Below are 23,568 nucleotides of genomic sequence, written 5' to 3'. Positions count from 1 at the left end.
CTATTTGTAGAAGACTGTACAGATGACTGGAAAACCAGCATTACTTCAAACTCACAAACACTAGAAAATTAATGATACTTATACAAAGAGATGCATCATCTGATTTTGCTAATACTGTAATTAGAAAATAACATTAAACAGCTGAGATTAGATATTTGCCAGAGATTCAGATTTGCTTATATTTTCTAAGGTTTCTCTTTTTAAAAAAAACTCTAGGGAAAAAAGGCAAATAGAGAGTAAAATTACTCACTTCTACCATCTGTCCCAATTTCTCCATGTGTGAACATTCATTAAGGAGAAAAGGTACAGACCAAATAATGCTCTTTAAACTTAGTCTCTGTTATTTAAGTTTGCAGACAAATGTGTGCCCATCAAAGCTTCTTTGGAAAAAAAATATATACTTAGGTCTGCAATTATCTGGTAGAAATGCCTCTTCAGCTTTAATCCTCTCCTCAGCCTCCATTAAAGCAATTGTATGTGTTTGGCTAGGACAGTCTGCAGAGCAGAACGAGGGTAAAATAGAGAACATAGACTTATGAACTGTGGAGTCTTACTGCACTGTCAGACTGATTTAATTCTGAGAGGAAGGTTGAGAGGTTCTGCTCTGTTTTGATGTTCACACATAAACAATAATATTTGGAGTTTCATACCTTCAACCTCTTGTTGTCATGCCAAAATAAAAGCTGGTTTGTTCTGTTAAAATAGCAACACGCTGAAACATTATCCCAATATCCTAACATTTGAGCCAGATATTTCCAATTATTTACATAGCCATAAGAGACTGATTCCAAGTAAAACTTACACAGTGTGAGATCAGCAGTACTGGCCAAAAAAAATAAAGCTGAACCCAGAGCATTCATCCCTGCAACATGGTTTTGAGGTGCTATATGTGGACACAGGGAGAGGAGCACCCCCAGTGTAAGGTTTATCCCTTTATCTCACATGGCACCACAAACACTTGAACTCTTCTGATTTGCAAATGTTTCTAAAAACCCATGGAATTTTGACTCTACAGATAATATTTGTTTAATGTGAAAAATATATGTAATATATTTATACATAATATTCAGGAATAATTTCGCAAACCCATTGTTTTGAGGCATTAGAGATCAGACAATGCAAAGACAACATAACTTTTTCTGCAAAGTCTGTACATTAAAAAATCCCACTACTTCTGCCAAAAACATTACATTAAGGAAACTGGAAGATGGATGGTGATTTTAAAACAAAGATCAAGCAACACATGGTGAAGACATCTATGACTTTAAGCTCAGGATATTCTTTCTGTATCTATAAAACACCATTAATTATTACCAAAGCATACTAAAAAAAATAATCATAACTCAAAATAGAAATTAGCTACCTTCAATGCTCTGTGGACCAACAAGATTCGTAGCCTGGTGGGCTGGATATTCTACCCGGGGTCTGGCAATGCCCAATTGCTCCATAACCCCATGGAGGAGCCTCTGAATATCTGCTTCAGTAACCCTGTCAGGTGTCCTAGGGCTGTGGCTAAAAGCTGAAGCCAATCCAAACGCCAGTAGAAATACCATGTTGCAAAGCAAGGCAGTTACCATAGTGGCAGCCACTTTCGTCCTGTCAAAAAGAAAGGAATTTCATTATAGATTAGAGTGGGGGGGAAAGGCTCTATACATCTGGTGGAAATAACATCTGATCCTATTACTGGACTTTACTACCACAGGTTCTAGAGGCTGCTGGAACTCCAGCCAGCTGGAAACTGGGTGGGGGAAGCCAGGGAGGGAATAGGGTGGCTATGTTCTTCTCTTCTAAAAGAAATATTAAGCAGCAAACTACAATATCAATTTGCTGATTTGCATTTCCCCATAACATTAATTAACAGTCATTGCAGAAAAAAATTAATCCATTTTTTCATTTGACGAGAATGCATCATCCACTCCACTATCCACCCCCTCCATGTTTATTCTGCTATTTATAAAGCTCTGGTCTAAAAGCCAAGAACTCTTCATCCAGGAACTGTGTTTTCCAGGCTCTATTCTTGCATTGCATGAAAAATCAATAACAAGAGACTGCCGAACAACCTGGATATATTTTATTTGCATCTTAAGACAAAAGGCTTCTGACATCATATGCACCGTTTTTCCCACCTGAAGCAAATAGGTTTCATTTGTTTCCTTGAATCCCTTTCACTACATGGCAGCACGGTGTAGTTTAATTAGGAAAAAAAAAAAAAAAAAAAAAACAAAAAAACAACCAACCCAAAACCAACAACAAAAAAACCCCCACAACAAGCAAGTACCGCTTACTGTCCCCTGATAGGCTGAATTTTAATCAGAATGCTTGATTTTTTAAAGCTCCTTTCCCCGTCACATCAGAGTCTAATTAAAATGCATCACTTCCAGTCCCCTGGATAAACAAACCCCCCGAGCTCCCCTTTTATTCCTTAACACACGCACAGCTGCCTGATTTCTTCACGCCAGACGTTTAAGGATGCTCCAGCGCTCCAGCCTCCGGCGCAAGGCACCTGGAAACGTTTTTGAGGCAAAAATGGCTGAAAACCCCAGTGCTGGGAATATTCCCCGCTACGCCTGTGCGCGGCTCCCCCGCCGCACCACGCTCCTCCCGCTCCCCCGGCCGCTGCAGCCTCCGCTTCGCGGGGAAAATCCGCTTTTCACAGAGCATCCCCGCTGCCCCCCGCACGGCCGCGCCCTGCACAGCCGGGCCGCGATCCCCTCCCTGCTCCCGGCCCCCCGGTAGCAGCACGGAGCCGCCGGGCCCGAGCGCCCCGCTCACCTCCCGCTCCCAGCGCGGCTCTGCGGGGGCGGCGGCTCCGCGGCCGCGCATCCTCCGTGCGCAGCACGGCCGGGAGGAGCTGCCCGCGGGGACCGCCGCGACCGAGCGCCCCTGGGGCTTTGTCCCACAGGGACACAAAGCTCGGGGGCATAGTAAAAACCTTCCGTTTTAACTTAGCAGCCTAAAAATGAAACGGAAGGGTTTTAATGCGTTAATGGTGACAGAAATAAGCTATTGCGTATTCACGGGAGAGCATCCATCTCCCTGCTGTGATTTCTGTCTCTAGAATAATATGATCAGTGGTTTACTTACAGGGTGATAGTGTTACCCCACTGCAGGATTACAGGGTAGCAACACAGCAACCATCTCCAGGTAAATGGCTCCAGATTAAGCAAATGTAGACACATCCAGAGGTTATCAAGAAGATAACTACAAAAGTATCTTGCTAAAGGAAATCTCTCATCTAACACAGCACTTGGCAAAACGGTTTCTAAAGATTATGTATCACACCTTCACTGTTACTGAGGGGAATGCATCATATCCCAGTTTAGTATAGCTATCCACAGAAAAACTCTGAGATTATACCCCGTAAACCACAACAGTTCCATGAACTACATTTGCACATATAGAATTTTTTTTTTTTTTGGCTGGTCTCTGGTACATTATGCAAGGTGTAACTTGCAGGATTTAGCAATAGGGACTTCCATTTGGCATCTAGTTTTTTTTCTGCAAACAGAATAAATTTTATATAAAGGGCTGTATGTCCAAACTGTTCTGCAAAGCCCTCTAAAAACAGACCCTAAACTTTAAATTTTTTTTTCCTGCTACAGATTTCTTTGTCAGGGCCCTACTACTCTCCCAGAGAAGCCAAGGTTAGATGTTTCAAGACTAGCTTGCATGGATGATCAAAAGTAGCTTACTGCCCCACATAGGACAGACACATTGTTAATATGTACCAAATATTTTGAATGCTAATGCAGCTTTGACAATCACAAGTCTTAGTCTTCTAAACAAAAATCAGTGTGACACTTCACTATTACAGGAGTCAGACCTCATTTTCTTCCTGACACTGCCTTTATCTCCTTCTGTTCTATTTCCAGCTCCTACTTCTTTGCATCAGCCATGGCAGCTGGAAGTTGTTTTGCTGATCCTTACTTACCTCAGTGAGATGATCCAAAACATGGTGCTCTGGTGCCTGCTCAGCCTGTTGAGGGATCTGTCAGCACCAGCTAAAGGCAGGGGTAGGGGAATGTTGCCAAGAGAAGCAGCTTCCTCTTTGGATGGTGGTGAACTGCCTTATGCACTCCTTCACTTCATGAAACTGAAGCTTCCCATTCTTAACCACACCAGCAAGCAATCTGGTTAAGATCCTTGCATGGCTGGCTGCCTGCTATTAGATTTTACAGCTATGTGGCAAGAGTGAGGCAGGAGGTTTCCACAGATCAACAAGCTAAACCAATTCAACTTGCAAGTTGGTGGATACATGGGGAAGGAGACAGGGAAAAGAACTATTCTTTTGGCTAATATATCCTCTTAAGAAGTTCAGGAGACTACTGCTGATAAACTATGCTGTATCATGCCTTTTGCTAGTTGTGAGAATTACCAATATGTAGCTAAGATGAACAAAAGGGACAGCCAGAACAGCTTTACTTCTGGCTTCAGTATTTTCAGACTTACTAATTTTGGTGTCTACAGTCTGCATATAACAGCATAATCTAACTTTCCAAGTCATTATAGAAGAACAAGCTCCAAAAAGGGAAAAACAATGGTTTTATTAAAACCAAAAGAATCCAGTGCTCCAGCTCTAACATTTTGCCAATAAGCAATTCACACATATAAAAACGGTTTCAAGTGTTTACTCAAATAATTTTACAACTGATGACAGACAAACAGTTTTCATTCCAAAAGATGTAAACATTTGCTTGTGCAAATAAACCTTTAACACGCTATGGCTTCTTACATTCGTCTCTTGCAACACTTTCAGCATCTAAACTCAGCTTCTGCACCACTTAGTTAACATAATTCTACAGCTCTAAAAATAAGTTAAAATTCCCCTCTCATATTAAGACAAAACATTTTATTACTCATAACTGAAAATACTTGGTACCTACTGCAGAACACAACACTGGATGAAGTTTTAAGACTTTTCAATTCTTGAATAAACTGCACATTTATTTTCCATGTGTTCTAATAACTCTCCAGTGTGTGTGCACACATGGATTATATTTTGACATTTACCTACTAAACAAGTAAAATATGCTCCCAATTCACTCCAACAAAAATAAAACATTGTCTCAAAAGAAACAGAGCTCACACGAGGTTCAACTTAATAGTATCAAGGGGTGCTACAGTACACTTAAAACTAAGAAAGTACATAAATTTAACTAATACTCAGCACCAAAACACTTCCTTTTATATATCTGTTTAAGTATTTGAGAAACTGTTTTTGAACTTGATACTTAATCTAAATACTGCAAGAACAGTTGTGGGAGATGCAGCATGTTTTTAGATGCTGAGATAATCAAAACCTGAGATCTAACACAAACATTTGTGTTAGATTATTTACAGATTAACAGATTATTTTTGTTTTATAAGTCAAATTCATTTAGTTGAACTGACTAGCACTTACAGAAGTTTCAGTAAATGAAGAAAACCTCAACATGAAATAAATTGCTATTTGCACATCTTCACAAATCATCCATTTAAAACAAAAGAAATATTACAAATAAAAAGAACTAAAACAGAAAAAATCACACAAATTTAGATTTCTCTAAAGGTTAACCAAGTTACAAGAACCTGTTTGGTCATTACATTTGATCTTATAAGTCTACTGGCTTTGCAGTTGGTAGCAGTTTTACTTCAGATATTGGATTCTTTGGAGAGCCTCTATAACGAACTCTTTCTTTTCCTGAAGCACTCCTTGCAATCATAGATTTTTCTGGGGCATCACCTGGAACACTTATATTTGCAGTAACTTTCAAATTGGATTTAACCATTTCATGATTGGTTAGATCTTCTAAAACAGACTTTGATGGATGAACCGTTGCTTTTTGTTCACGGATTCCAACAGTTCTGACAGAAACACCAGGCTTGTCTGATGGATTTAATGGCCTGTAACATGATTTGGATGCTAAGTCTAGCTGCTTATGAGCTACAGAAACTTGGTCACGTGTGCTTTCACTCCTGCATGGCAAAAGCACTGAATTCCTTGAGGGCTTTTCTGTGCAGGGGAACAGGGCAGAATCATAGCTCAAAGATTTAACAAGTGGTGAACCAACAGCACTTGATTTAACCATCTGAGAGCTTACAGATTGTCTGTTAGCCTCCAAAAGGGAATTTATTCTTCTTATAGACTGTCTAACTGGGGTACGTTGAAACTTCAGGGGCGGTTTAGTTTTGCTTGAAGAATTTGGATCATTTAATGAAAGCTGGTTGAACCACTGTATGTGGTCAGAAACCTTCCCATGGTCAGAAACAGTTGATGTTTTAGTTAAAACTTGATCCGAATTTTCAGCTTTCGAGTACTGATTGCTCATTTCATCTTGTGATTTAGGCAACTGTGAAGTAGGCAGCTGTCCTGCCAAAGAAGGTTTAGCAGTACCCTCTTCCAAATTACAGCACTTTACCATACAGCTTTCAGCTGTTTGTGAGTGTATTAACTCCATTTCTTGTTTTCTTCCAGACAAATCTGATTTGTGTAAGTCATCTTTTGCTGAACTGTTCTCAACAGTAAACTTCTCCTCCTTGGCTAGTACTTGAGGCATAGGAAGTTCTTTTACTTTTTTTATATCTGGTTTTGGGACCTGAAGTTCAATCTCAATAGAAGTTTTGAAGTTTCTTTTCTCCAAAACATCAATTATTTCCTCTTTTTTTGATTGCTGTTTATCAGCAGCAGAAGATGGATTAGATTGGTGCAACAGCTCTCTGGGTTTTACATTTGCTAGATTTTCAGAAACTTCTTCCACTAACAATTCTTTCGCTGAACTGAGCCCTGAGGGACATGGAGATTCATTTAATATCTCACTTGCTACAACTGAGAGGGGTGATTTCTTATCACCTATCAAATTGTGAAGAATACTCCCAGTTGCAGAGAAGGCTTGCTTAACTTTCAGTAATGTTTCTGTAGTTGAATTATTTTCATCTTCACAAAGCACAAGTTCCAAGTTGTCTTGTTTGCTTACAGTTGCAGATTTGAATTCGTCTGGAATAACTGGAGGCTTTCCAAATATCAAAACAGATTCTGAAGAGCTGACTCCCATTTCAGAGTGTACAGGCAGAATTTGCTCATTCTTGCTGATCACCTGAGAATCCAGAAGAGCAGGACTGTTCCATGACATTCGGTGAACTACTTTATTGTGACATTTTGGAGTTAGCAAGTTTTCTTCTGACTTGCTTACATTCCTTGAACCTTAAAATAAATACCACAGTGTTTAGAAATAATTTATTGTGATTTCAATAACTATAGACAAAATTCTTACTAAAAAATAATTATCAAAGCAGCACTGAATTTAAAGATGTCATTATGCTGTTAAACTTCAGAAATGTAAAAAAGGGTTATATTTTAAGTGAAATCATGCATCTCCTCTTGTTTAATTAAGAGAGCTACTAAAATGCACTAGAAACACAAGCTTGTTCTAAAACAATTCTTTTTCCCAAGAAGCCATTAACATACAAGTGACTTTTGACTTAGCCAGAAGCATACTTTTAATCCAATTGCTTTTATACTTTTATCCATGAAGTTGCTTTTGCAAAGTAAAAATAATTTTCCCCATCTAATAGGCAAGTAGTTAGGCAATCACCTTTCTTAGGGAATTTTTCATTGACATATGGGCTGAAGAGTACATCTCTTCTTGCACATTCAGTTCCACCTTCCAAACCTTGTTGACTTGCAAGACGCCTTCCAATATTTTCTGATCTATTGCCAGCTGCACATCCTGATACAATATTCTTGAACAAACAAAAAGTGTTAATTGCTTTTATATCAACTTGTAATTTGGAATCTCATTTACAGAGGCTACACAAATCAGCCACAGCAGCCTTTTCTTGGCCATACTTGCTCTCTGCAGACCTAGGTGGGGAACAGCCCCCCTGCAGCCAGGCAGGCTCAACCACACTGTGAGCAGAGCGACTCTGAGCACAGGCTCTGCCAGGTCAGACTCAGGAACACTGAGACCCACTGATCACAAGAGTTGTGGGTTGATCCCAAAAAGCAGGCAAGCTCCCATCCAGCCACGTGCTCACTTTCCAAAAGGAAAAGGGACACACAAACACCACAAACGAAAAAACCCAAACCCACACAGGATGCAAAGGTCATCACTTACAACAGTCAGGCCAGTTCTCAGCAAGCCTCGGAGCAGTAGCTACTTTCCACAAATTATCCCCATCCTATTTTTACTGGTGAGCTTAACATTACATGGCATGGAATTGCTCCTAGGTCAATTCAGGTCAGCTGCTCCCTCCCTCAGTGTCTTGCCCCATGCCACCCAAACGCAGTACAAGCCGATCCGTAACTGCTATGCCAATAAACCTTCAGCTTCTTGTACTTGACAGCAAGCAGGTTCAATTAACACTGGGATCCCTCCACTACAAAATACATCCTTCCTGCTCCTGAAAAGCAATGCCCCAAACTTTGGATTAAAAACTACAGTCTAATGAGAGGACTGGGTGCTTACCATTTCTCTGTTGCTTTTCCCCAAACCAAATTTCAAGCGTAAAGACCTACGAACCATTTCTTTTCGGCTTATCTTTGGAGAAAAACAACCTGTTTTTCCTGATTCAGCCCTGGAAGGACACAAGGGAAGAAGGGACATAAACACTTTAGGAGGAAAATGAAAACATCCTGACATTTATTTACAGTCATTTCCTTCAGTTTTACTTATTTTATTGCCTTCTTGCCCACCTTCCTTTAATAGGCACAGAAAGCCTATTAAATATATAAGCTTATATATTAAATATATAAGCCTATACCACATTTTATTTTGAGCTCAATTTTGCAACATCAGAAGATCTGGTGGTTTTAAGATTACTGTAAAAATTTACCAAAACCAATCATTTCAGAGACAGATTGAGGTCATTATTCAAGGGGTCTAGACACATCTTTCCAATTTATCTTTAAGTTTTGAGAGTTAATTACCTGTACAGTTTTTTGCTTGCAAGTCTTTTACTTCTTCTATTCCCCGTACTGGACACATGATTTTCACCCATGGTTGAAGGAGATAGTGAGGTTTGTGATGACTCAAGACACACACAAGGACTTGCTTCAAATTGAACTACAGGGATGAAATTGTATTTATATGAACTGAAAATAGTCACTTTTTTTCAGATAAAGACAAGTTAACACAATAAAGAACGTATTTTTAAACAGCACAATTTTTTTTTGCTTCTTTTGTAGAGTGCTGGCTTGAAATTACTTTGATTTCCACCTTAAAAGTAAACAAAGCTGTTGCTTGTAGCATCTATAAAAGTGGCTGGAATGCAATTAATTACATGCTACAGATATCACTACCTCAAATAAGTTCCTACACTATTATCATCAGATCAGTTCCTCAAATTTAAGAGCTCAAGAAGAAAAATTAGACATAGTCTCATTATTATTTGCAGTGTGCTTTTTTTCTTTTTACACACTTAGCTAGAGCAGCTAAAGCAATAATGAAGAAAAGAGTTGGTTTTCTCTACTACTGGACATTTTATGAAACACATGTATCACTGCTATCTTTATAAATGTCATTGCTTTTGTTTGCTTATCCATAGAAATAAGAATTTCATGGAGAACATGAAATGATTTAATAAGAAGTGCACTAAGTTTTATAATGCTCATTTTGGGGGGGGGGGAACCCAAGCAAATCAGCCAATCTAGAAATATCCTTCCATTCTAACTTCAGTTGGCAGCACATTAAAGAATGAAATAAAAATAAAACAGGCTTCTCAGAATAGCCTGATGGTTGGAAACACTCTAGTAGAATAAAGTGGTACTAAAGCATTGTCAAACAAAAGTAAAATATTCTCTAGAGTTTTGAGATGTGGCATCTAGAAGAAAAACAAGATGTGACAGGACACCAGAAAGAAGCTTTATAAAAGCAACAATTACATTTCTCATAGAGCTAGGAGCAGCTATTTAAGCATTTAGGAGCCAGAAGCTACAACTTTCAAAAGGCTGGAAGCACAGGCAGTTTTCATGGATTTGTGCGCCAAGAAAGAAACAGACGTATAACCTGAGTGATCAGAGAGTAAAGAAGGTAAAAGGACATCAGGATTGCAAGTATGAGAGGTTAACAGGACAAAAAAACGAGCAAGAGAATTTGGCTTTTGCTCAATCCATGTAACATGAATTACCAATGAACATAAACATACACTGTTTAGCAAGATGGGGAAGTAGTGCAAGGATCACTTCAGCAATGAGCATCAATGACTGTCTAACAAGAACAAATGGCTCCACTCTTAAATTAAGAGCCACCAACAATCACTTCAAGCAGCAAAGAAAAAGTAATGGCACTGTACCTGATGCTGGTGTTGAGCTGCTGTTAAATATGCTACTTGGCAAAAACTCAAAGGCAAAATTATGCTTAAAAGAGCGTCTCTTCTTGCTGGACAAGCCCTGAGAGCAATCAGTTGGAAGTTTCCGCTTGGTACTTGGAGTAAGAACCACCGGAGTCACTGATGAAAAGACTGAAATTAAGAAAATCAAACTTGCAGTAATAGCTTAAAAGTTGGAAAGTTTAGTAAACAGTTGTTTTGGATTTTTTTTTTAACTCTGAAAAAAATTTGTTGCAAAAGCTTAGCCAAAGTGCATGCATTTTGAACATGCAAAGCAACCAGTATAGCTTAGGGTTTGATTTTTTATTTTGTTGGGTTTTTTGAAAGTTTAGACTACCAGAAAGGAAAATCCAAACCCACAGACCAATAAACAATATAGGTATTAGGAGGAAGTAAATGTATAGTCATCTGCTGAAAGTTTTAGAGACAGAAGTGTGAAAGAATTTTAGTCCTGGCAGATTCATTCCAAGGATGATAAAATGCTGCACTACTGCACTGAAGCCTTAGTGGTTCATTAGCTAAAAAGCACAAGTTTGATTGGGTAATCCCCACAGAGCTAAACCACACAGCCCGCTACTGCAGTGATTGTAGCTGCTCCAAGAATTACAGTAAATGCAGTATCCTCAATAAATATGTATCTATATTCCATTTCAAACAATTTAAATGCCTTCAACTAAGTTCTAATTCTTCAGTTAAAATTATTATTGAATATAGTTAACAAATCCAGAAGATACTGCATGGGCTTTACTCAGTACAAATACACCAGTACCTACCGCTTCTGTCTTGTTGAGGTGTAGTGGAGGGTGTTCTGTTAGATTTAAATTTATTCAATGCTCCACTAACAATATCTGAAATGCAAGACACACCGAGCAATCAAATTTAAATGTGAAGCCTGTCTTGCTCTATTTTCAACTCACATTTAACTCGTATTTTTTTTCAGGAATAAAGAAAGTAAATCAGTTTAAATGGTTGTTTTAGGTACAGAATATCATAACCCAGATCTTCCCACCAATGTACTTTTTATTGCTTTCATAACAGCTAAAAAATCTATTTTCTTTAAAATAAACATTATTTTAAAAAAACCAAACAAAAAACCCAACAAACAAACAGAGCAGAGAAGTACAATACACAAAAACCACATGCCATGGCATGGTATAACATACAGTCATACAGTCTTAATTTCAACTACTGTCAGGTTACATGAGCTAAATAAATACCTATGGTTTTACAGCAATACATAAAAGATCCTTTTGCAGTGGATTTGAATGAAGTCAGGCACACATGTTCCATAGTATTTCCTCTAAGAGAGTGCAGAACTGCGAATGGACCATTTGATTGCCCATATGTGGCAAAAAACCCCAACTCAACCCTGTTGAACACTGAAAAAACCTCACCTAAAATCCCAGATCCACGATACCAGAACAGAGTATCCACTAATACCCAATTCATATTTACACTTTAAAACACAAATTAGCTACTCTAATTCAAATCACACTTGCCATTTTCATCCCTGCTTTTTCATGAGCTGACTTCTCAAAGTATATATTAAAGTACCATTTCAAAGTTAGCAACAATAAACAAACAAACCCTTTAGCCTTCTGCAACAAGATCTGAAGCTGACTCACCAAAAAGCCAGAATGTTAATTTGGCTATACAAATCCAAAACAGCTTCTTCAGCAGAAGAAACAGACTAGAAAACTCTGAGTAAATACACAATAATGTGATTACTGAAGTCCTATATAGATTTTTCAAATTGAACCCAAGCAGTTTTGAAGACATCTGCTCTGCTTGTGGAAGAAACAAATGCTTAGGGTCAGACAACCTGAAGTCTCAATTCTGTTTTTGGTTTTGAAAGTTTCACAAAACATACCTACCCCCAACACTTCGGTGCTTCCTCCTCTTACATTCACTGGGAGATTCATTTTCACTGTCTTCATGGCCCCACAGTGAGGGAGTAGATTGAAAGACATCAACACCCAACATTGAAGGAATCTTTTCTAAGATAAATTCTGGTACTTGTCCTGGAATAGTTAAAAAATACTTTTTTTTTTAATGATTCTTAAAAGTTGAAAAGAAAAGCTGTACACAGGTTGGTGCATTGAGACACGCTGATAAGCATTTATCATCTTACCGATTTCTGCCGCATGGTCAATAAGTGTTTCCACAACAGCAGCTTGCAAGCGAATTTTTTTTTCTGTACTAGTGGACATCTTCTCATTTTCATTCGAGTGCAAGAGGTTGGGAGCAAAAATCACTGCCAGATTACTGCTATCCATTCTGTTTTCATTGGATCTTAACAAGAAAAGGTTTTTTAAATTCGAATTATCAGATAATATAAACAGTGGAGAAAGAAGAGACCAAATAAGACAAATACAGTTAAAAAAATAAAAATGGACTCATTCACTGGAGTGCTTATATAACAAGATTAACGTACAGATTCATGTATTCCAAGCCAGATAATTGCACAACTATGTTACTGAAATCAAGAAGGTATAGATCCCCCTCAATTTTAGGGAATGCAAGGTATCAAATTATGGTAATTCTGCTGAACAAAGTTTGAATAAAGTCAAGTCTCCAGTTAATTAAGTCTTCAAAAAGAAAACCTTGGATTTATGAAATAAAAGACTATGACTGTATTTAGTGACTATCTGCAGATATGAAAGTTTAAAATGGCAAACCACTCACAGAGTTACAGCACTTGCCTGGACAGAGAAGCAGCTAAGGGAATTCAGAGCTGTTTACAAACACACCCTTTACACTGACCTTAAGGACACAGTTCTCAGAAAGTTGAAAAAGTATCTCAAAGCTGCAATTGTCCTGTCAGCCATCAAACATGACAGCAACACTGTTGCAGTTTTCTTCTCATTTCCAAGCTGCTGAGCTTTGAACAGGCCTTCCTGCAGGTGAGGTGGAAGGATGGGTTCTGGCAGCTCTCTAAAGAACTGTTTGAGAAGCCCTGCAACATCACATGGCAGTGCAGCTGAGAGGCAGTTTTCACCTTGATCCAGTTTGCTCTGAAATTTTTCATAAGAAACACAATTTAAAGTCCTCAACATATTCTCAGATTTCTAAATTTAGGTAGCAATGCTCTAGCCCATGTCTCAACAGTCATATCTTCCCCACTGTTAGTTTCAGCCTTGTCATGTTTTACTCAACTACATTATCTACAATGAGACACATTGTCTCGTTGTTGTCAGACCATGTGTATTAATTTAGAGGCTTCCCATCTTCCCTCCACCAGAGAACATTGCTAAACAAATACCCTCATAGCATCCAGTGTGTACAACTGCTAATGAGTTCGTTCAGTCACAAACTATTCTCATCACCTGGAAGGCAAAATATTTAAAAGAAAAAGAAAAAAAAAAGGGAAGCCTGCTTAACAAGAAAAGGGATCTCCTATCAGGACTAGATCTCCTATCACTTCTAAAGCAGGCAATATTACCAATCTACTTCCAGTATTAAAACTCACATATGACTGAAGAGAGTCCAAAAATTAAAACATGCCCAAGTGAAAATGCAGCTTATAAAGGAAAAAAAGAGCAGCTTTAGAGAATACCTTTAAAGCTTTTAACCGAACAAGAGATCCAGACTTTCTGAAGAGTCCCTCAGTATGAACATGTTCTTCCAAATATCCACATGTATCAACGAGAAAGCTGAGAAAAGAACAGTAACAGTTCTGGTGCTCAGAATAAAGCTTGGGTTTTTTCCACAACAACTATTTCGTGATTTTTTTGTAAAACTTAGTATATAGAATAATTTCCCCCAGTGACAGGAGTATAAAGAAATACAGCTGAATAAGAGCTCTGAGTTCCCTGTCTGACTTCTGCATCCCTCCTTTTCCACCTGGAACTATTCTCATATTCCCCAGAAGATCTAGCAGGCATGGAACAAATATTACATTGCTTCTTCTGACAAGGGCTCAATATCATAAAGAGAGCAAAGTAAGCACAAAATCTAAAAATACATGGCTAATTTACCTTGGAATATAACCATATTCTGGCACAAGTGATTGTGGCAACGCATGAAAACATATTCCAAAGATTTTACCCTGAAATACAAAATTGAAATCATGTCATTCGAAAGTTGATATAATTATCAACCACATGTTACAAAGAAGCACACATTCCTCAAGTAGACATAAGGGTAGTTAAGACAAAACACAAAGTCCTTCAGATAAGACAGATAAGAGGTATTGTCTGGAAAAGCACTGTCATCTCCAGAGATCTAAAACTGATTCTAGTGGCAGGTAACACCCTAGATGATTGTGAAAGAGGAGAAAGCTTTCCTGCAGTATGTTTTACACTTCTTATTTGACAATAAGTTAGTTTTCTTATAAGACTCACAAATCAGTAAGGATATTAACCAGATTGTTTGGGAATCTCACCTTAGTTTTTCAAATTGACTATATCCTATTTGTCTTAAAAATCAATATAAGACAATTGAAATAACTTTTTTAATTATTTTTTCTTCATCTCAGACACTCAAGATTGCTCTTTTTGAAAGGATTCAATTCAACAGAACAATCCGACAACTGTTCTGAACCTCATATTTAGCACTTGTTCTTAAAAAGCTGGTCTCTACTGTGTTATAGCAAGGCATTAGAGCATGTTACATATTAGAAAATGAGTAAATCTCATCAGTCACTACTACTGCTGTTCACCCACTACATCAACAACTTCTACTTTATTTTTTTATATTCATGTTTACAGAACATGCAAGCCAGTCTCGCTCTCAACCAGAAGGGGACTGGGATTATGCCCAACTTAGAGCTGAATGCAAACTGTTAGTCATAGTTCATTTCAGCTATGTCATTTCATAGCTGAAATTCAACTGCTGCCCACGTTAGGAAAAGTTAATCAGTAACTAACGCATTGGACCCAATCTAATCTGTCCTACAGAAAACAAACATCACAGAGTCAGGAAAGAGAAGCAACACATCTGTCATTGTGTTCCAGGTTGCTACCAAAGCTACAAAAACAGAATTAACTCCAAGAGAACGTTTTTTCTGTATGTACAAGATTACATACTAGAAAACTCCAGTGGTTTGGAATATGACATTTAGAATTCCTAACTGATATACTCACTTCACTAGGTTTTGTCTGAAGTATCAGAAGTCGTGATTTAATTTCTTCTTAATAAATAAAGCTAATAAAATTATGTCTGTTCTCTTGTAACAGAAATAAGGCATCCCTTGGCAAAACAAATGTTATTCTGTAGCTTTCCCTACCTTGCTCAGTAGTTTTCTTCCTTGCATACAATTTAAGCACTACAGACAGCAACAAACATCTTTCATCAGGACATACATATATTGCTCACAGTTCTTATAATCTTCCCTTCAAATGGAAAAGGAAAGAAAATTCTAGAACTACGTTTGATACTGACAAGGGGAAGAAAACTAATTCTAACTTTACCCTTGCTTCCTCCCTTTCCAAACAACCCAACTCAAGCACATCTTCCCAACTTCTTTAGTTTATATTGGCCAAGGATTACTGCAGCAGCGTGTAATGTCTTCTCAGTGTTACAGAAAGCTCAGTCTGAGGATGTTCAGCTCTGTGCCATACCAGTTGCACAGAGATCTTGTTTAGAACTTGACCATGGTCCACACTTCATAAACTGGAGTCTACCAGAGAATCAATATTCTCTAATGGATCTCAGTGCTGGCATCCATTATAATACATCAGTTTTAAATAACAGTCCTGAGACAGAAAATACTTCTTTCCTTCATCAAATTCAAAACAGATATTCAGGGCAACGGGAGAGATTTCATTCCTGGACCACTGGCAAATCAAGGCAAGAGCTGTCTGTGCCAAAATACTTAGACATGCCTTATACTAAGAAACGATGCAAATAGAGCCCTTCAAAAAAAACCCCCAAAAATCTAAGAAATCACGTAAAAGACACACAGCTTTTAGAAACAACACCGCAGCTATAGTCTGAGAAATAATACATTCACTAAGATTTTAATTCCCTGGTGAGTGACCCAACCACAGCGAAGCATGAAAAGCCCTCGCACGGTCAGAGGCGAGCGGGCGTGTTTCAGCGGCCAGCAAGGCACGGACAAAACAGGAACACATCTCCTCCGCCGCCTGGCCTGCCAGACTGCCGGGGGCGGGGCAGCCAGCGCCACTGCCTGCCTGGATCATAACACGGCCGTATAATGCCCCCCTGGAGCACCTGCGCGCTGTAGGAAAGGGGGAAAAAGCTCTTTTCCCATTACAGGAGGTGATGCCCGGTTAGGGGCTGGCAGGAGCCGCTGCATTACGGGAACGGCACTGCTGCCGGAACCAGCGCTCCCGGCGACAGGACCGGCCGCTGGACCCGTGCGAGCTCTGGCTCTGCCCGGCCGGGAAGCGGAGCCCTCCGAGCTCCCCCGCCCCGCTCACCTCCGCCGCTGCAGCTCCCGGCGCCTTGGCCGCCGCCAGGCAGCTCCCGCTCTTCACCTTGATCCCGTACGAAGCCCGGAGCTCCTCCAGCACCGCCAGCCGCACCAGCCTCCGCCTCTGCTCCGCCATCCCTGCGCCTCCCCGGCCCCGCCGCCCCTCAGAGCCCGCCGGGCGCCATGGCGGCCGCGCTCACCGCCCGGCTCAAACCCAGCGCGCGGCCCCGCCCGCGCCTCTCATTGGGCCGCTCGCCGTTCGAAATCAGGCCCCGGCCGCCCAACGGCCACGCGGGGCTGCCCGCCGCGCCTGCCTCCGTGCGCCGCCTCAGAGCCAACACAGCCAAGACCCCGCGCGCCGCTCGCCGGCGATCGCGCTGGATGCCTAAGGGCCAGGAGGGGCGGAACGGTGGGAGCGCCCTCAGCCGTCCGTCCCCACATCTGCCTCAGCCGTCCCTCCCCGCGTCTGCTTCAGCCCTCCGTACACACATCTGCCTCAGCCCTCTGTCCCCACATCTGCCTCAGCGCTCCGACGTCTCCGCCCCTTGCCCCCACAGGTGTCCGGTGGTGCCGAGTTTGGGGATGGTTCAGTTGGTTGGTCGCTTGGAAACAAGTGTCTCTTTCTCCAAAAATAAGCTTCAAGTAAAAACAGCTGCCCACCGCAGTTTTGGGGGTAAACTGGACTCTTCCGCCGTATCTGATGGCATGGGAATGTCAGGTATCAGCACGGAGGAAATGTCGAGGTCCTTCCCACCTGCTTCTGTCATTGTCATTGCTTTCCCTTGCATTACGTGCAGGTCTACCCAAGGTGATCCATTACTTCCATCATTTTCTGCTTGACAAAGCCACACTCCGCAATTTAAGTGGCACTTGAACCATTAGCACCAAGTTTGGCTTGTACTTTCTAAATTTGGGTTCCCCTGCCTCTTCCTGTACTCTTCACTGTACTCTTCCTGAGTACAGTGAACTCAGACTTCTGCAGCAGAGTCATTCCGGGCTTTGCACCCTGTTGTTATAGCAAGAACTGCTTCCTTTTTTCCTTGGTGTTTTTAAATTTGGTTTGTTGGGGGGTTTTGTTGGTTTGTTTTTTAAGTTTTTTCCTATTCCGAAGTAACTCTTCCAGTGCCAACAGCACTACAGTTAACCAAATCCAGTCTTTCTGTGTAGTCAGAAAAAAAGCACTGTACCAAAAATAAGCTTTCCAGCTTTTCCTTTACCAATGTTCTGTTACTAGTTCTAAAGCAAGTCTTACTTCACTGAGAGAAAGACTAAGATTACCACAAAGCTTAGACACAGAATGATAACGAGCTCGTGACAGTGCTCTGAGCACTAAGGGACACAAAAGCTAGAGAATAAAAAGAGAATAGCTAGAATTTTTCCAAATGTCAGCGAAATGTAAACCCTCTTACAAATTACATAGAAGAAAGACTTAGCAGCAGTAATAAAAAGCAGATTGGAAACAAATTTTCTTAAGTAAACCCCCATGATTTTGATTATGGATGTCAAAATCATGTCATTGTATAAAAGTAATATTACTCTAAATGTGGTTTTAGTGTAACCTTACTGTAAGTATTATCTGTCCTGACATTGAAACATGCTGGCATTGAAATGGCATGAAAATACAAAGTTTCAACCCTAAAATATCACTAAATTTCTCTAAATACGAGAAAAATAAAAGTAAAGGAATCAAGTAAATAGTTACCATAAAATTTAATTTAAACAATCTCTATTCCAACTTAGTATTTTGTAGTAATGATGAATTACACAAGGGGGAGCTGTAACTGGATAAATATATCAGAACTTTTCATATTGAGCATTTTCTGTTCAGTATTCACTTAAGAAGAAACAGGTTATGATAGTATGTACTGCATTATTTTTACAAAAAAATGTGGTGTGGGTAATTTTTTTACCTTTTGCAGGAGATATTTGAAGCGACAGTATTATCCAAATTTTTTCAAAATCATTTGTCAAATATTTTCGTATTCTTTCAGTGACTATTTTGGCATGTTTCTGTTTTATTTGCAGGTAGATACTGGAGCAGGAAAAATTACTTTGCAAATAAGAACTATAGTTTCGCAACCATTTGTATCATCCCAACTCAAATCTATGACACCCGTTTGAAATCGAGTTAGGAAAAATAAGCAGCTGTTTGGCATTGTCCTGGGGTGACTGTATGATGCTTGTATCCCCAATTCTCTGTTCTGCTTATGCTGGATGTTGAGTTCTGTGCTTTTAAAGTAGATCTGAGAGCGAAGTGGGGAGAAGGAGAAGCAGTGGAATGTCTGAGGCGGCTGTATTCAAAAACATAAAAACAGGAGCTTCAGCTCTTTCTCAGTGTGTGTGTCTGCAGCACGGACAGTGAGAGAGAAATGGGAGTTTTTCTTTGTTTTTCTCTGGTTTTCCTCATTAGTTGTGGCAAGGAAAGTTTTTCCAAGACTGTGTCTTTTTTCCTGGAGATGTTCAAACCTGCTCTGGACTGAAACCCCACAAAACCGCCGTGGCTCACAGGGGCCTGGGATGCAGCAATTCCCAGCACAGGAGGGACTGATGACAGACTGGGTGAGCAGAGCTGCAGCCCATGACAAGGACTTTCTGAATTTGCCATCTCTTCAGAACAAGGAGAGGTTCCATTGTTTAATACTATTCATTTTTCCGTGTTTGTGAGTACTTTGCTTGTTAAATAAACTGGTTTTTTCCACTTTTCTGCAAGGAAATCTTTCCCAAACTGCCTAGGGGAGGGGCTGCTTGAGTTTGCTTTCTAGAAACCACTTCAGAAGTTTCCTCCCAAAAATTTGCCCTAAACCAGGACAGACTTCTTCCCCTCGTCCTCCCCCTGCCCCAAATTGTCTCAGAATTGACATGCCAAGCTTCTGGAATTTTAAATAGTTCTAATTTTATGCTGCTATGGGTGAAATCATGTCCTGAGTGAAGTAAATTACATCACTCTTCAGAAGTTTCCTCCCAAAAATTTGCCCTAAACCAGGACAGACTTCTTCCCCTCGTCCTCCCCCTGCCCCAAATTGTCTCAGAATTGACATGCCAAGCTTCTGGAATTTTAAATAGTTCTAATTTTATGCTGCTATGGGTGAAATCATGTCCTGAGTGAAGTAAATTACATCATTCTCTTTCATCATCAGGTGGGCAAGGCTTAGGCACCTTTTTGCTTATTATACATAAATATTTGCATCCACACATAGACACTTTTTTTTATTAATCATATAGGTATATGTTTACATTTTTGGAAAAAAACCCCAAAACATGAGCATCTACATTAAGTGTGGTATTTTGTGAATGTTGCAAGTTGCTACAGAAATGACAGCTTTGAAAGAGAAGTTAAATGCATACTAATAATCTCATTTCAGTAACCACTCAGAACAGTTAGTGGTCAAATCAACCTGAAAATCAGCCAGAGGAAGCAAAACCAAAGAGCAGGGTAACATAAGGAGTATGAAAAACAGACCTTACTCCAAAGTACACCCTCCGTGAACAAACTCAGAACTCCATGGGAGGAAGTGTAAGTATTCCACGTTCTAGCAGCACAAGGACTTCTTTTGGCTTACTTCTTCAACAGACAAACTGAGGGAAGAAAGACCATAAGGGCAGTTTATGAAAAGTAAAGACCATGTGAGGAGAAAGCCAGGCTGTACCATTGAGGAGAAACTCTGAGAAGTAGCTGCACAAAGGAGACTCAGTCACTGATGTCCTTAGAGTCTGACTGCTAGTACACTTCATTCTGAACAGCCTTACTCGTTCTTGTCTCTTTCTGGCTTTCTCTCTTAATGAGGAATTATTTACTCCTGTTCCCCATTGTCATCTTTTCATGTTGTTTAGCCTGCACTTATGTTAGCATTCCTTGGAAAAGTCTGTAACTGTTATGAAATTGTATAAAGGATGGATTTAAACCTCTCCTCCAGCTGATAATAAAGCAAGAACCTGAAACTCCATTTTATAGTTTACCCAATCCTATAGACTTACTTTCAGAAGTAACTTATCAGATCATTAGTGGAGCAAGGTTTAGAATAAGGAACTAATTTCTAATCTTTCTAGTTTCTTTCCTAGTTTCAGACAACCTTCAATATGAGATAAAATAGAAAGAAAAATGCCTCTTCTTCTGACATATCATTTGGCTAGGTTAATATTTTAGATGCCTCAAGGACATAAAAATCAAAGAATGGGAAGTTTAGATATTCTAGTCCTGGGTGGAAGGTGAGTGGGGGTTTAAAGTTGCTCTGTTGGACTTGTGTCTGCAGTGGGATCTCAGGTGGAATGCAGCTGCCCAAGTCTTCTATGAAGCACCCAACGCTTTAGTCAGATGCGCCACAGCATGTCTGAAGTAGGAGCTGTGCTGAAGCCTTTAGAAGTTTAACTCCAGGCCCAAACTTGGTGTTTTTTCTCTTCTGACTTTTGATCTCTCCCTTTTAATCGGTGTGGGAAGGAGAGATGGTAAAGCAAGCTGTGTATGGGAAATTAAAATGAGAACAAAAGTCTGTCCAAATTATGCAACAAGGATCATTATGCTATAAAATTGCTCTTCAAATGCGGCTGTCATTGAGAGGTATTAAGATTTCAACAGTTATTTTCTCGATGAAGACTTAATTTCTTGCATAAAAAGGTTTTTAAGCTTAAAGCAATGCCTACACAATTAATATCCTTTGGTTTTTTGAATGTTTGAAGAGTGCTAAAGGATTTAAATGTTACAAGAGTATTGTTCATGACTACACATCAGTAGTATGAAAGTACTGTCACAATAGCCTTAGAATTTTAACAAATTACAAATGTAAAGCATAGCTAGGTAGAATGATCGCTAGATCATTTTGCAATGGAATGTGTATAGTTTTAGGAATTAGTGCAGGCTTGATGGTTGTGCTGCTTTATCTAGGGCTAGAGCTGGGTTAGGCAAAACAAGCAGTAGCTACATTTTTTCTGCCAATTCAGAAGAGAACTTTACTGGAAAACAGCAAAAAACAGAAGCCACAGATTCCATTTCTTTAACTTCATTCTCCATTTCTCTTATGCAATGGGATTTTCATGTGTGCAGTGAGGTAGAAATAAGCTGTTTAAATATTCCAACAGGGAGAGTATTTGAAGAAATAAAATCAGTAGATAACATTGTTAAGTTTCACAGACTGTACAGTGAGGTACGTGTCACTGGAGGGCTCTTCTGTGCATGTCTAAGTATATTCCTTGGCCTACAAACAGCAACCTGGTGTGTGGTTGTGAGCTGATTTACCTTGAAGAGCATACACACAGTTTCCTTTCTTCATTTTCCCCCCAGTCATACTATACTCATCAATTACACAATATTTCATTGTGGGGTTGTTATGATACCCCAGTGCCCATCTTTGGAGTTGCTTTCATCTAATTTCTTTATATAAATTCACTTGTTTTTCTTTCCTACAGTAGAAAAGATAATTGCATAGGAGAAGGAATTTTCATTGTTATTTTTGTTACGTCTTTTTTTCTTCCTCCCCTGTTTTTTAACGCATTTATATTACAAATGTACCTGCTGGACTTAGCATTTTAGCCTGCCTATGATAGTTGCTAAGTAAATCCAATAAGAAATAGGATCTATTAAGAAAAGCTTGGAATCCAAGCAAGCAAGACAGGGTATTATTAGGTAGAAGAGGCATAGGCCAATGATATGGCCTGTCTAGGAAAATCAATTGCTAAGCTAAATATAGAATCCAGATCTCTTGGAATTCAGTCCCATTAACCACATACTGACCTACACAACCTCTTTTTTCCTAAAGCATCAGTAACTCTTAACTGAGTAGAAGAAGTGGTACCATGTGACTTAGGCATACATTACTCCTATGTGGAGTAATATATGTATGCTGTTACCTTTATAATAAGTACAAAGACCTCTAATGGCTATGGAGTCCAAATCAGCAAAGACAGCATATCTTCAAACACACTCACACAAACTATTCAGCCCACACACATTTTCACGGGTAGGTGTTGGTTAGTAATTATGGGGTAAAACCAGATGTCAGTTTAGACAGTGGCAACTGTTTAAGAGACCACAATATAAATTCTTTACCACCCATTTTTGGATCTGAATTAGTCTACTAACAAACTTTTAGGGAAAACCATACACAAACATGCAGTATTACTGTAGCTGGCAGTAGCATGGTCACATTTATTTCTCATATTTTCATTACAGTTACTTTTACCAAAAGCATTGACATCTCACTGTCATAAGGGATGTATGTAAATGTAGTTTTGAAACAATTATGTTACTTACAGAGTCACAATTCTGAAAACTCTTACACATATAGATACCTTTCTATTATTTGTGGGTGGATCTTTATCTGTTTTACAGCTCGGCATGTTTTGAGTGCAGGGAAGCTCAGGCCAACTTTCTGTGTGGGACTGTGTGAACGGGATCTCTGCAGTGCAGGTATGTCTGGTGTGGGCACTAGTGTCCCAGGCTCGGAGCACAGGTTCTGTCACCCGGGAACCCATGGCTCTGCAGCCTCCCGTGCTGACACACGTGTATGTGGCTTCACTGTGTGAGCCTTTGGAAACTGTCTGCACTTCCCAGCTAAGTGCTGTTCAGTAGTTAATCTTTTCTTAATTTAATCTCATCATATGTTCTTCTGGCTTTATTACTTAAATATTACATTATGGTTTTTTTAACTGTGTTATCTCTCTCTTCATCTTAGATACATGATAACCAAAAGTGTTAATGCAACATAGTCAGCAATCCCCCCAAAATAAACTTGAAATTTCATGTATGAAGACTATTTATTTTAAAATATTAGACTTGTCTGCTCAAGATCCATTACTTTCAATTATTTCAGAAAACTGAAAAAGAAGGCAACAACTCAGAAGAAAAAAGAACAGAAAAGCTTAATGAGACAGCTAATGAAAAATGCAAATAGAAC

At 39.5% G+C, this 23,568-nt stretch overlaps 1 protein-coding gene across 5 annotated transcripts in view; it reads right to left on the bottom strand.

The window, feature by feature from the left end:
• LOC121349518 (neuroendocrine protein 7B2-like) overlaps positions 1 to 16,878 on the bottom strand; it is a 43,678-nt gene extending 26,800 nt beyond the window's left edge. For 2 of the 5 annotated variants that reach the window (XM_041460048.1, XM_041460049.1), the window contains exons 1-2: positions 2,436 to 2,537; positions 1,364 to 1,596 (exon numbers count right to left, since the gene is read on the bottom strand). In XM_041460048.1, coding sequence (XP_041315982.1) covers positions 1,364 to 1,577 — 214 coding nt within the window. In that variant the 5' untranslated portion in view covers positions 1,578 to 1,596; positions 2,436 to 2,537. Of the gene's footprint in view, positions 1 to 1,363; positions 1,597 to 2,435; positions 2,538 to 2,772; positions 7,181 to 7,571; positions 7,720 to 8,444; positions 8,554 to 8,905; positions 9,042 to 10,269; positions 10,438 to 11,078; positions 11,154 to 12,179; positions 12,327 to 12,436; positions 12,598 to 13,068; positions 13,320 to 13,861; positions 13,959 to 14,282; positions 14,354 to 16,688 lie in introns of those variants that run through there. The other 3 variants (XM_041460045.1, XM_041460046.1, XM_041460047.1) reach the window with 3 other exon arrangements.
• Between the last annotated feature and the right edge of the window lie 6,690 nt (positions 16,879 to 23,568).

The sequence above is a fragment of the Pyrgilauda ruficollis genome, unplaced genomic scaffold (genome assembly GCF_017590135.1).
Source record: "Pyrgilauda ruficollis isolate IOZ18807 unplaced genomic scaffold, ASM1759013v1 scaffold14, whole genome shotgun sequence".
In the NCBI taxonomy this organism is placed as follows: domain Eukaryota; kingdom Metazoa; phylum Chordata; class Aves; order Passeriformes; family Passeridae; genus Pyrgilauda; species Pyrgilauda ruficollis.
Note: the sequence above shows the minus strand (reverse complement) of the source record. Positions and strands in the feature narration are given on the sequence as shown.